General features: G+C 42.6%; 1 protein-coding gene across 2 annotated transcripts in view; it reads right to left on the minus strand.

The window, feature by feature from the left end:
- Positions 1-12,851, minus strand: part of KIAA0232 (KIAA0232 ortholog) — an 85,501-nt gene that overhangs the window by 49,067 nt on the left and 23,583 nt on the right. For both annotated transcript variants that reach the window (XM_059380451.1, XM_059380456.1), the window contains exon 2: positions 1,677-2,174. In XM_059380451.1, the coding sequence (XP_059236434.1) occupies positions 1,677-1,907 (231 nt within the window). In that variant the 5' untranslated portion in view covers positions 1,908-2,174. The remainder of the gene's footprint in view (positions 1-1,676; positions 2,175-12,851) is intronic.

Genomic DNA, 12,851 nt, shown 5'->3' on the forward strand with positions numbered 1-12,851 from the left:
TGAACCACGGAAGGTGGGCAAGGTTCAGAGACTGGCCTCGGCTTTGAGCCTAAACTCTCCTTCTGGTGATACAGTGAGCCCATCCTCCCCCAGAGTCATGAGAAAGGATCACCAGGGCTAACTGACCTCCTAGGCCACCCCTTACTAAAACAAGTATTATTTTCAATTTGACCTTCCCCATCCGCACGGGACTCAGCACTGGGTTGAGGGCAAGAGTATGTTAGGAGCCTTTATTTCGCTTTGGATTCTCCTTGCAACTCCAGACACAATGTGTTTTCGCTAACCTTTATCTATCCTGCTCCCTAAAGACAAAGCAGCACTCTGGAAGGAGGATCAAGGTGGGCACAGAGAGCTGCCTTGCCCCTGACCCTCAGGCTCTCCTCAGAAAGGAACCAGAGGAATCGCGAACACGTCTTATCTATCAGAGAGGTGTCAACTATAACCCACACAATAGGCCCGTGTTTCGATAGGCCCGGTTTCGTTCCCTTCTCAATGCCCTACAGCATGCAGTATGTCAATACTTTGTGCTAATAAACTTACTGGTGGTGATAAAATATTCCAGACGGATATTGTTAACACACAGTCCTAAGTGTTACATTTACTGGGAAGATGACAGGAAATAGTAGAGCCTTAGTAAGGAAATTACACAAAATAGTGACTACCAACATGACATGTTTTCTGATTACTGGGTTATAACTCAACCCCCCGAAAACGCGAACCTTATTCTCAGCAGCCAAGGCAGTAAGCATCCCGTAAGCAGGGAACACACTGCTGCGTCCAGCTAGGATGGGTAAGGAGCACCAGCAGAAGAGGACACACTCCATACAGCTGATGCATGACGAACGCTAAACACAGTGCGGAAACGATGGATTTATAGTACTTGGAGGCTTTTCTGTGGTTTGGAAGAGTGAAGCCACTTGTTCTGTCAGTGGAACTTTATTCCTGCTTTCAGCATTAGCAACAATGGTTTAAAACACAAACAACAAAAACAGCCACAAAGCACTTGGTTTCACGTGAACTCTGCACACAGAAGCCACCCAGAGCCCCTGTGGTCACCAGTGACAACTGTGCTGTCCTCTGGGCAGACCTCACTTTCAGAAGCAACTCTCAGAGGGTGGTACTAGTACTGGTTTTTCTTCTTTTTTCTCAAGAACCTGGATTTGCTTACTTTTTCACTTTCCACTCGGCCCCGCCATCAGATAAAATGCGTAATGGCCAACTCACGGGTGACCTACAATGACTTACACTGACTGTTACGTGCTTTACTCAGCTTTCTAAGTCCACTGGTTTATAACACACACTTTGGTTAACCAGCAATTTAACATGAAAAGGAAATACCCCTAGCATGTTAAGGATCACAGACACAAGGGTCACCAGGCCCAGTGGTCCCATATGAGACGCCTAACCAGCAGAGAGCAGCGCTCCTCCAAGGCAGGTCCCCAAATCTGCCCTGCCCACAACCAGAGCTGAGCCAGGGTGCATCCACATGGAGGAGGTCTCCCCCCAGAGCAAGCAGCTGGACTAAGCTGGGACCACTCCCCTAAGCCCCTGACAGGACAGGAGTGTGTGGCTGGCACACTGACAAGCCTGCCCTGCAGCATAAAAGCACTCCAGGAAGAGAAAGTCAAACATGCAGACACAACCAGGAGTTGTCCCAAAGCACAAGGGGGAAGTACCTGTTCCTGCAGGTCGTAATCGTAGCTGTCATGCAGCAGAAGACTGAGGACATAGCGGGTATAAATCATGGCATCGATGCCACATTTCTCCAGCTCCTGCCCCAGCCAGGTCTGCACTGGGCCCAGAGCATGAAGCAGAGACATTTCAGAAACAGATACGGGGCCTGGATAAGAGCTTGAGGAGCTTTCAGATGGTAAACCATCCACAGCTACTGTGCAGACAGGGCGCATGAATTTAGGTTGCTGACATCCTTAAAATGTGAAGCATTTTCTGCAGTTGATGTTCTGTTGGTATCTGGAGGGGATTTTCACTCCAGTAAAAAGGAGAGATGCTTGACATCTAGGATAAGCATCTATTTTCGCTGGCAGTCAGCCATTAGGACAGAATTTCCCTCTTCAGGCATGACCAATGAATCAACATTCTGATAGCAATACACATGTAGATGTGATTTTCTACTCTACTTTCACATGAGGCCAAATGGAAGTCTCCGGCAGAACCTACAAAAATGAGAGAGAGAGAGAGAAAAAGGTACGCATTATATAAAGATATAAATTACAAATCTTTTGGGGGAAAAAAAACCCAAATGAACTGTTTTTTGAAATTTGGTATCTTAGAACATGGATTTCTTTTTTATTATAATGTTTAACTTTTTAAAATATGTGACATCTCAAAATTTTAAGCTTAATATCATTTAAAAGAAAGAGAAACTCCAAAATCTACATTGTTGTGCTTGTGCTCCATCATACCAACGCTTATTTTGCTATCTCAAGAGACTGAGCTAACAAAATTTTGTTCATCCGTAATGCCGAAAGAATTTGCATGGTAACAAATCACTAGTTCATTTTTGAGTGTTCACAGACACAAGCAGCTGCATAGTAATTCCATTTAAACAATCGTTAAAAAGTAGTCCTTTAACTTGAAGGTCTCATAATCGTGGTCAATCATCTCATACGGATAAAAGATTTGCATGGCTGCTCACTACTTACTTCATAAAAGTTAAGGTAAACCACGGATTTGGCTCAAAGCCATGTCGAGCTGGATGGTTAAGACCTGCTTTATTCTACTATACCTCGGCTGACGGTCTGCCTACTTGCATGAAGGATGTCATGCTCTTAATAGCTTTTTCCCTTAAGTTAACCTACTTTCGTGTGTCAAACTAATCTAACGGCCTTGTTAAATCACTCATGCCAGGAGAAGATGGAAACTACCACAGCGACAGGAAATCTCATCAGCTGAGACTGTGCATGAATTTTAGCAGACATTAGGAGGGCTACCAAGTGACTTTCAGGGGCACTTGGGTGGCTCAGTCCATTAAGCATCCAACACCTGATTTAGGCTCCAGTCATGGTCTCAAGGTCATGAGATTCAGTCCTTTGTCAGGCTCCCTCCCTGCTCAGCAGGGAGTCTGGTTGAGACCCCTTCCCTCTCCCTCTGCCACCCACGCCACTCATGCACTCCCTCTCTAAAAAATATAATAAATCTTTTCTTAAAAAAATGATTTTAGGGGTGCCTGGGTGGTTCAGTTGGTTAAGCAAGCGTCTGCCTTCAGCTCAGGTCATGACCCCTGGTCCTGGGATCAAGTCCCACATCAGGCTGCTTGCTCTGTGGGGATCCTGCTTCTCCCACTGCGTGTACTGTGCTCTTGTGCGCACGTTCGCTCGTTCTCTCTCTGACAAATAAATCTTAAAAAAAAAAACAAAAACAAACAGTGACTTTAAAGAATTGTTAATAAAACATGAAGTCTGAAAGACTCTTCACCAGATTTAAGACTTCATTTCTTGCATTTCATGATAACTACACAGTAAGTTTTATCTACATTAAATATAAAGAAAAAATGTTTATATCTACCATATGACTTAAGTTATTACATTAAGTTGGCATTAGTGTATATACTATTTTTTAAAATTTTCTCCACCGTACTGACTTTTCTGAGTTATGAAAAACACAGGTGCCTGGGTGGCTCAGTCAGTGAAGTATCTGCCTTCAGCTTGGGTCATGATCTCAGGGTCCGCAGGACTGAGCCCCACATCAGGCTCCCTACTCAGCCAGGAGCCTGTTTCTTCCTCTCCCTTGCCTGCCACTGCCCACTGCTTGTGTATACACTCTCATTCTCCCTCTCCCTCTCTGTCAAATAAATAAATAAATAAATAAATAAATAAATAAATAAAAACTTTAAAAAGTATGAATTATGGAAAATAGATAAAGCAAATGTTTTCCTATAATTTTCACCTGCTGAAATTTTCCAGCTGACTCTCAAAATTAAAACATTTTTCATTAATTCTTTAATACGTTTGAATTTTGGGATGCCATACAGATTGTCAATTAAACAATACACTGAATTCTGGGGACATCTCCTAAAGCAAGCTGACAAGCTGGTACTCATTTAGTGAAGATCAACCAAGACTGAGGGCAGATGAAGCAACAGCGGAAGCAGCTGGGTCAAAGACGAACAGCAGCCTGAGCTCAAAGCACACAGCACCAGAGCTCAGGAGAGGGCAGCCTCAAGAACTCATCATTTAATCAGGGCATGCACGGGAGGAAACTCCCTGAGCACAGAAAGGGTCATCACGAAGCCTGGGAGGAAACAGGACTTGATGCTCAGCATGTCCAGGAACAGCACCGTTTCCCACCAGCCAGACCAGAAAACCTAAGTTCAGGGACACTGGGTACTCGGAAGGCCCCTAGTTTTAAAAGGGGAAGCAACTAGCCCTAGACAGAAAACAGTGTATATGCCTAACACATCCTAAAAGAAAGACCTGAAAGGACCAAACTATTTCTAAATTCACTATCGTCCCAGAACAAACCTCAAGAAGTTTATAGGAACACAAAAAATACCTAGCCCCTAACAAAGTAAAATTTAGAGGCGCCGGGATGGCTCAGTTGGTTTAGCGTCTGCCTCTTGGATTTGGCTCAGGTCCCGATCTCAGGGTCATGGGATGGAGCCCCACATTGGGCTCCAAGCTTGGCATGGCGTCTACTGGAGATTGTTCCCCCTCTTTCTTCTTCACCCTCTACTCCTCTCCTCATTCATGCTCTCTCAAGCAAGTAAAATCTTTTTTAAAAAAAGTAAAATTTACAATGGTTGGTACCTAATAAAAAATTAGCAGACATGCAAAGCAGAAGCAGAAATTAAGAGAAAAATAAACTCACTGAAACCAACTAAGAATTGATACAAATGTCAGATTAGCAGAAAGGACTCTGAAGCAGTTACTAGGGCAAAAAGCCATATATGTGATGAACAGAAAATATAGAAGATTGAAAGTCAAACATCTACAAATGAAAACTACAATATCAGAGAGGAAAAGCAGGCAGCATGGGGTAATGGCAGATCAGCCACTTCAGAAGGAAAGAGTCCAGAGTCTTTTTTTTTTTTTTTTAAAGATTTTATTTATTTATTTGACAGAGAGAAATCACAAGTAGATGGAGAGGCAGGCAGAGAGAGAGAGGGAAGCAGGCTCCCTGCAGAGCAGAGAGCCTGATGCGGGACTCGATCCCAGGACCCTGAGATCATGACCTGAGCCGAAGGCAGCGGCTTAACCCACTGAGCCACGCAGGCGTCCCAAGAGTCCAGAGTCTTAAACTGCAAAAGAAACCATACAATGTGAAACACAGAGAGAAAAGGAATAAAATAACACAGCTTTGGCAAGCTGGGTGACAATTTTCAGAAATCTAACATACGTTTAGTTGGAAGAGAAAGAGAAGGGGTCAAGAAATATTTGAAAAAATAATGACCAACATTTTCCCCAAAATTGATGACCACTAAAAGCACAGATTCAAGAAGTTCAATAAACACAAGAAACATAAAAAAAATTGACACCTAGGCTTTCTGCAGCAAAACTGTCCAAACAAATAGTAAAAGGAAGAAGCTCAAAACTGCTGGGAAGAAGAGACACACTACATAGAACACAGCAAATGATGAATAAGGACACCAACCTTCTTGTCAGAAACATGCAAAGGAGAAGATAATCAGGCAAAAAAAGTTTAAGGACTGGAAGAAAAACCCATCAACTTAGAAACTATACTCATCACAAAATCTTCCAAAACAAAGGTGAAACAAAGACTTTTTCAGACTTGCCAAAGCTGGAGGGTTCCAGCAACAGCAGCAGACAGCCATCAGAAATGTTGGAGCAGAAGTAAAATGACACCAGAACAAAAGGTGCATCCACTCCAAGGAACAAAGAGTAGCAGAAACAGTATAACTACATTCTTATTATTTCAGTATCTTTCAAAGATAATTCCACTATTGAAACAAAAATAGTAACAGTATCTTATGAGATTTGCAGTATCTATAGAAGCAAAATGGAGAGCAACAGAGCACAAAGGCTGGAGGGGGGAAATCTACTACTACTACCCGGAATGGTAGAACACCACTTGGAGACAGGCTGTGATATGATAGAGGTTAATAATCATAACAAATGTGAACGGTCGAACCAACCAATTAAAAAGCAGAGAAAATCAGAACGGACTTTAAAGCTGCAAGACCCAGATACATGCTACTTATAAAAATATCCACATTAAATATAAAGGCATGGATAGGTTCAGAGTAAAAGGATGGAAAACGATATACCATGCCAACACTGACAAAAGCAAGGTGGAGGGGTCCCAGTGGCTCAGTCAGATGGCAGCTGACTCTTGATTTTGTCTTAGGTTGGGATCTTGGGATTCTGGGCTAGGGCTCTGCGTTGGGCTCTGTGTTTGGCAGGGGGTCGGCTTGGGAATTCCCTCTCCCTCTCTCCCTCTCTCCCTGCCCCTCCCCTAGTTGGCCCTCTCACACACTCTCTCTCAAATAAATAAGTAAATCTGTCTTTTAGTACAAGTACAAGGTAGAATGTCCACATTAATATCTGACAGATTTCAGAACAGAGCATTAACAGAAGAAAAGGTCATTTCGTAATGATAAAGAGGTCAATTACCAAGAGGATGTAACAGTCCTATTTATGATATACCTGGATGCAGAGTTTCAAAATGCGTGAAAACTGATAGGAAAAATAAACAAATCCGTGACTGTACTAGATTTCAAAATCCCTCTCTCAATCACTGAAAGTAAACAGAAAATCAATAAGGTTTAGAAAACTAGAGCAACATTATCATCAATCAGACAGAAGACTGAATTCTGGGCTCTAAAGAAGGTTGCAACAAACTTAAAAGGATTCAAATCATAGAAAATACATCCCCTGACCACATGGAACTAAATTATAAACTAATCAGAGGCACCTGGGTGGCTCAGTCTGTTGGGTGCCCAACTCTTGATTTCAGTTCAGTTCATGATCTCAGGTTTGTGAGATCGAGCCCCGTGTCAGGCTCCATGACAGGCATGGAACCTGCTTGAGATTTTCTCTCTCCCTCTGTACCTCGCATCTTCCCAGCTCTCTTTCTCTAAAAGAAAAAAAGAAAAAAAAAGGTTTCAACCCAACCAACCACAGGATTCTCTCTGTTGTCACTAAGAGATTTCACACTTCTTTAGCCAAGTGCAAGGATTCAAGAAGTGAGTGAGGAAAAAAATCAGCATACAAATGCAAAATGAAGTACACTAAACTCCCAAGCTCTCCTCAGAGCTGGTTAAAACCCTATGAGAACTCTTCCTCGAACCTGTCCAATAGCTGACGCCATATCATTATTAAATAATGGGCCATATCCCTCGAGTCACTAGCGGTTATGATCTTTTTTTCACTCTCTCTAGTTCAGACTGCAGAGGACCACGGAGAAGAGCAGACACTGGTAAGTCTGCTGCTGACAGGCTATCTGGCAGCCATCTGCCTAAGAACTCCGAGTGGATCCCAGTAACAGGGTCTGAGACAGAAATAGCACAAGATGGCTCTCCCTGCACCATAACGGCAGGTCTAAATGTTCTTGGAGCCAGTGTCCATTCTCTGTATTTTGAACAACTGTAACCAGAGGACCTCGGTACAGAATACTGGGCCATAACTAAGCCGCTTCTCCCTAAGAAGCAAGCTCTGATAGAGGGATGAACATTCGACTAAATGAGAGACTCTATTTCTAGTTCTGAACTGAAAGGTATGTTGGCTCATGATTCTTAATTAAAATTTATTTTGGGTTACAATCTACCACATGGTCAAAACAGTAGAAGGGTCTGACAAACCGAGGCAAAACCCATCTAACATCTGCCTGACAAGTTCAAGAACACAGCTGGCAAACACCCAAATTTCAAACTGTTACGCTCATTCTAAATGTGAAATTTAGTCAGTATGAAGTTAAATTTCATTTGGGTTTAACTAAATTCTCCAAAAGTTTTTCAAGCCTTTTTTTTATGAGAGAGAGAACGAACAAATGGGTGGAGGGGCAAAGGGATAAGCAGACTCCCCACTGAGTGGGAAGCCTGATAAGGGCTCCATCTCAGGACCCTAAGATCATGACCTGAGCCAAAGTCAGATGTGTAACAGACTGGGTCACCCAGGTGCTCCTCTAGAAGAGTTTTTTTTTTTTTTTTCAATTTCTTTAATTAATTTTTATTTTTTATAAACATATATTTTTATCACCAGGGGTACAGGTCTGTGAATCACCAGGTTTACACACTTCACAGCACTCACCAAAGCACATACCCTCCCCAATGTCCATAATCCCACCCCCTTCTCCCAAACCCCCTCCCCCCAGCAACCCTCAGTTTGTTTTGTGAGATTAAGAGTCACTTATGGTTTGTCTCCCTCCCAATCCCATCTTGTTTCATTCATTCTTCTCTATCCCCTTAACCCCCCCATGTTGCATCTCCACTTCCTCATATCAGGGAGATCATATGATAGTTGTCTTTCTCTGCTTGACTTATTTCGCTAAGCATGATACGCTCTAGTTCCATCCATATTGTCGCAAATTGCAAGATTTCATTTCTTTTGATGGCTGCATAGTATTCCATTGTGTATATATACCACATCTTCTTGATCCATTCATCTGTTGATGGACATTTAGGTTCTTTCCATAGTTTGGCTATTGTGGACATTGCTGCTACCTCTAGAAGAGTTTTAAAGAAAGAGCACCACTGTGTAAACTTGGTGATTCACAGACCTGTACCCCTGGGGATAAAAATATATGTTTATAAAAAATAAAAAATTTTAAAAAAATTAAATAAATAAAATAAAATAAAATGTAAAAAAAAAAAAAAAAAAAAAAAAAAGAGCACCACTGTATATACTCAAAGGCTTTCTGTCTTGCTTCACTTCATTTTTCAACATCTGATTCTCCAGAGGTTTACAGAAAAAAGAGGGACCTTTGGATCACCTTGAGTATCTTTCTCCTACACAAAACTAACCCAAATTATCCTAAAGACCAGGCTGCATAAATGACAATTTAAAATAGAGGGGGGCCTGGGTGGCTCAGTTCATTAGGTGTCTGCCTTTGGCTCAGATCATGATCCCAGAGACCTGGGAACAAGCCCCGCATCTGGCTCCCAGCTCAGCCGGGAGTCTGTTTCTCCCTCTCCCTCTGCCCCTCCCCTCCACTCATGCTCTCGCTCAGTCGCTCTCTCAAATAGTCTTAAAAAAAAAAAAAAAAGTCCCACTATAACACATTTATTTTAGATTTTTCTGTCTTTTTTTAACAACAAACTTTAAATGGTTTCCATTAAGGATGCAAAAAATATATAAAGGTATAATTAAATGCCTACGAAGTTTCTATACCACTTAGGTCTTCTTTAATTCTTGCAGGTAGCACGGGAGAGTGGAAAGTTCACGAACCTAGCAGTCATAACATCTAGGTTTTTGTAGTCAGTCTCATCTCTGCTACTTAATAGCTGGTTTTGTGCCCATGACTTCTTGGGGTCTTTTTTTTCTCATCTGTAAAACAGAATAATAAATACAAGCTCTCTCTACCCTTCAATGTCTCATAAGGTCGTTGCCAAGAGCAAAGGAGAAGCACATTTATGTTTTTGTGGCCTTTGCATTTCATAAACTGTCACACAAATGGAAGGTATTGTTACAAACTGCGCCCCTCAAACGGTTTATACCTGCTTTATTTTACACATCCCTTCAGTGACCAGATTATGAGAATAGTATATGTGTAAAAAATACTACTCTTCTGGAACAAAAAATTCTCGACTTCCTTACTATCCTTAAAACAAGCAAAAAACTATGAAATTTCCTTCACTGATAAGAACCTAGTTTCTAGTCACATCAAAGCCTTTCCTCTTGTTAACATGTTATTCTCTGCTACAAATTCAAATGTGACACTGCAAATAACTCAAGGTGGTTTTTTTTTTTTAATTTTTTAAAGGTTTTATTTATTTATTTGACACAAGAGAGAGAGAGATCACAAGTAGGCCAAGAGGCAAGCAGAGAGAGAGAGGGAGGAAGCAGGCCCACCGCGGAGCAGAGAGCCCGATGCGGGGCTCGATCCCAGGACCCTGGGATCATGACCTGAGCTGAAGGCAGAGGCTTAACCCACTGAGCCACCCAGGCGCCCCACTCAAGGTGGTTTTAAGGTGCAGAGGACGAACACAGAAATACAATGACCCCCTTTGCTGCCCAGTTTTCTCTTTGTTTTGAAATGTGCACACCTGCAGAGCAGTCTCTGCAGAGAAACTACACCAGCCCCAAACAGCATAAATCCAGAGGACCTCAGCACACCCTGGGTGCTTTTTCTGTGGCCCAGTGTACAACTTCTAGAAATGCTATTTCTAATCAAGGATTAAAAATAGCCCTGGTGATGAATGAAAATCTACCCCCAAGACTGGGCCAACTCTGTGCAGGCTTGGGGATCAAGCAAAGCCTCCAGGCTTAATATTAGTCTAAGCCTGGAAGTCAAACTGCAGAGGGCAGGGGGAATACACATCATGCCCCCTGACCCTCTCAAGATACCCCCGTCCCCACTGCCAGAAACCTCACACCAAGCTGGTCTCCAGGAGTCAGGGCCCTGGGGTCTGGGACATTTAGGATTAGATCTGGGACTAGCATAACAAACTGAATTTTAAAAATAAAAGCACTGAGGGGAGGAGGGTGGGGGGATGGGGTGGCCAGGTGATGGATGCTGGGGAGGTATGTGTGGTAGTGAGCACTGGGTGTTGTATAAGACTGATGAATCACAGACCTTTTCCCCTGAAACAAATAATACATTATATATTAATTAAAAAATAAAATAAAAGCATTTAATTCTTTAACTATCTAGTCTATATGTTTCTGAGTCATATAATTAGTCCCAAATGATCTGTCCACTAAGAAAAAAAGAAAACAGATCTAGAACTTAAGTTATTACTAAGTACTTTTTCAACAAATAATTAAGACATGGTAAGGCCACAAGTTTCAAGTGAATGGCAGAATAATGAAGGCTCTTTTTACAGTGGGATAAAGGGTCAATTTGAAGGAGTTAACTGATCTTCCAAAATCTCTTTCCTTGTGTAACAAAGTTTCAAGAAATAAAATGGTGTCTTTCTGTCCTCTTTTTAACACCACACACATTCCTAGAAGTAATTCAAATTACAGCTCCATTTGTGTGCCTACAGAGTCATCTCAGGTGACTAGCAGCAGTGACTCCTAGAAGCTCGAAGAAACAGACATCCTATAGTCCATTCCTTAGAGCTCAAGCCAAGCTGACAAGTGACCAGTGGAATTTAAATGTCAAAGGGTTTCCCTTCTTCTTTTGTAGTAGGGCCCATGTATTTTTAGATGTGCTGAAAACACATTACGACTATTTCAAAAGCATCATCCCTTTCTGACATGGCTCACAGCTATCATCTGTGGCACTGTCTCCACTGGCTCGTATGGCAGCACAACCAGTCACAGAGCACCCGTCAACCATTCCAAACGGTGCTTCTCAGCACATAGTGCAAAGCGCAGGTCTTGTACATGGAGATCTGTTCAACCCATGGCCTCGCTCTTTTAGTCTCCAAGCACTTCTGCTTTTCTGTTCAAGTGGATCACATCTACTTTCATTACAGAAGCTGGTTAAAGTATTTTTCTAAATATGAAAACAGAAGGACACCCATACACAATTTCTCCACCTTAATATAATTCACAGTATTTCCATGTGGTCATTTTCAGTGGTTATTTTTCCTTTTCATAGAACTTAAAATGTTTTCTTATTTCAACAGGTTAAATACTAATACATACTTCTGTATTCTCTGCTTTTCACCTAACATTACATCTTCCCAGTGCTGTGCTAGGGTCCAATATGGCTATTTAACATTTTAATTAAAAATCGACCACAAGTGGGTGCCTGGGTGGCTCAGTGGGTTAAGCTGCTGCCTTCAGCTCAGGTCGTGATCCCCAGGATCCTGGGATCCAGTCCCGCATCAGGCTCTCTGCTTGGCAGGGAGCCTGCTTCCCCCTCTCTCTCTGCCTGCCTCTCTGCCTAGTTGTGATCTCTGTCTGTCAAATAAACAAATAAAATTAAAAAAAAAAAAAATCAGCCACACCAGCCACATTTCAAGAGCTCAAGGCCATGTGTAGCTAGTGGCTGTTGTGCAAATATAGGACATTTCTGTCACTGCAGAAGTTCTGCTATACAATACTGGCTTAGATTTTCTCCTATGTTGGACTAAGCAGAGTCACAGGCTCAGCAGAACCTACGCCCCCTCCTCCCTGTACCTGTGGACTGTATGAGACACTCCCCCTCACACCTGCAAGATGGGATGCTAGGCAGAGCCACTCTGAGACAGCACAGAGTACCAGAGGGGCAGTCTGAGAGAAATGGAAAACACTTGCCTTTGTGTTTGTTGGGTCTCGAATGTCATCAGGTCAAATGGCATTGCAGTAGAAAGTAATCATGGAGGGTTCAGAGACAATGTCAAACTGTATACAGAACAGCAAGGACCATGATGCTTACTGACAAAGCAAAAAGAAAACTGACAATAACCCGGATAAGGGCCAAATTTCAAGGTTCAAAATTCAGGAAGAAAGGTTATTTAGTCAAACAGGGTGGATTATGCTGCAGAAACAAACAATCCCCAAATCACAGGAGTCAGGTCCATCCTGGACTGGCAGGAACGCTCAGCATAATAATCACAGCACAACCACTCTGGGACTCTGCACACAAGATGACAGTGCGGTCACCAACCTTGAACCCTGTTAGTTCAGGAACCAGGGGCAAAGAAAATCTATATCAAAGCATGCACCAGTGCTTTGGAAACTCCCTCCCGGGAGTGAGCCCCCATCTCTCCAGCTAAAGCAAGTCTCATGGCATCATTCCAAGCAGGGCTCAGGGGGAGCTTGCCTCTCCGATGCCGAGGAGGA

This window comes from Mustela nigripes, chromosome 1, assembly GCF_022355385.1.
Source record: "Mustela nigripes isolate SB6536 chromosome 1, MUSNIG.SB6536, whole genome shotgun sequence".
Classification (NCBI taxonomy): Eukaryota; Metazoa; Chordata; class Mammalia; order Carnivora; family Mustelidae; genus Mustela; species Mustela nigripes.